The sequence below is a fragment of the Mastomys coucha genome, unplaced genomic scaffold (genome assembly GCF_008632895.1).
Source record: "Mastomys coucha isolate ucsf_1 unplaced genomic scaffold, UCSF_Mcou_1 pScaffold22, whole genome shotgun sequence".
Classification (NCBI taxonomy): domain Eukaryota; kingdom Metazoa; phylum Chordata; class Mammalia; order Rodentia; family Muridae; genus Mastomys; species Mastomys coucha.
The window spans coordinates 130,018,935-130,020,369 of NW_022196905.1; the positions used below are offsets into that span (position 1 = coordinate 130,018,935).

Here is a 1,435-nt window from a genome sequence, read left to right on the forward strand (position 1 = left end):
AGGCTGGCCTTGAACTCAGAAATCCGCCTGCCTCTGCCTCCCAAGTGCTAGGATTAAAGGCTTGCACCATCACCAGCCAGCTGCTGGTCAATTTTTAAATCACAGCAACAGAAAGCAAACTAAGATACCTGGCTTCCGGTCGGCCCCCTTTTGTAATGAGACAGCCTTAGCTGTTTACTCTATTCTTCACTTCTTCCCAAGTTGCCTTGTGGATGGTCTATCTGAGAGCTTTTCGGCATTTCAAGTCCCTAGACCCCGGCCAGAGATGCTCCAGTTCACAGTGGATGTATTCCATTTCGCCAACAGCTCCAGAAACACGGTAAGGACCTTTTCCCACAGCCGAGCATAAGCCTGAACCTCTAGTCTGCCTTAATGTTCCCGCTGTTCCCACACTTGCTTCCTTTAAGCAAGTGGCTTACCATGGTGGAAAGTAATGAAAGCAGATGCAGCTATGGGTTCAGAGAGGCCCTCACAGGTAAGGGTTTCTGCTGCTTAAGCATGAGAACTGGGTAAAATAGGGCTGGAGAGGTTGCTCAGTGGTTAAGAGTACTAGCAGGCCGGGCGGTGGTGGCGTACGCCTTTAATCCCAGCACTTGGGAGGCAGAGACAGGTGGATTTCTGAGTTCGAGGCCAGCCTGGTCTACAGAGTGAGTTCCAGGACAGCCAGGGCTACACAGAGAAACCCTGTCTCGAAAAACCAAAAAAAAAAAAAAAAAAAGTACCAGCTGCGCTTTCAGAGGACTGGAACCCACATGGTGGCTCACAACCATCTATAACTCTGTTCTAAGGGATCCAGTGCTCTTTTGGCTTCCTTAAGCACCAGGTATGCATGTAGCATATGGACATACATGCAGGCAAAACACACATACAGTAATAAAATAAAAAAAGCTAAATAGCTGGCATATATACAGTAATAATAATAAATAGCTGGCCATGCATACCATTAACATCGGTGCTCTCCAGAGGCGGAGGCAGGTGGGCCTTACATCAAGGCCGGCCAGGTTCACATAGTGAGTTCCAGGCCAGCCAAGTAAAGGTAACCCTGTCTTCCCCTCAGAACCCCCAAACAACAAACATTTAAGTCCCAAAGCTGAGGGAATGGCTCAGCAGCTGAGAACTCCTGTGGAAGACTGGATTTGGTCCCCAGGACCCACTGTGCTTGGGCTACGTGAGACTCCAAAGTGAGCAAACGCTAAGCCGTGCCTAGAGTTCTGGAAGTAGTGCCTGTGTAGACAAGGCTCTAGGCTCGACCACAGACACCACACACACGAATCAGGCCAAAAGTTTCATTTTGATTAAACTTTTTCTGAGACAGGGTCTCACTATGTATCCTGGCTGGCCCAGAGCTGAACTATGTAGATTAGGCTGGCCTTGAACTAGGAGATCTGCCTACCTCTGCTGGGACTAAAGGCGGGTGCCATCATTGCCTGCTTTT

At 49.1% G+C, this 1,435-nt stretch overlaps 1 protein-coding gene across 1 annotated transcript in view; it reads left to right on the forward strand.

The window, feature by feature from the left end:
* The window catches only part of Zp3 (zona pellucida glycoprotein 3), a 9,353-nt gene that overhangs the window by 6,499 nt on the left and 1,419 nt on the right, over positions 1–1,435 (forward strand). Inside the window, exon 7 of the mRNA XM_031391167.1 lies at positions 202–319. Within this exon, the coding sequence (XP_031247027.1) occupies positions 202–319 (118 nt within the window). The remainder of the gene's footprint in view (positions 1–201; positions 320–1,435) is intronic.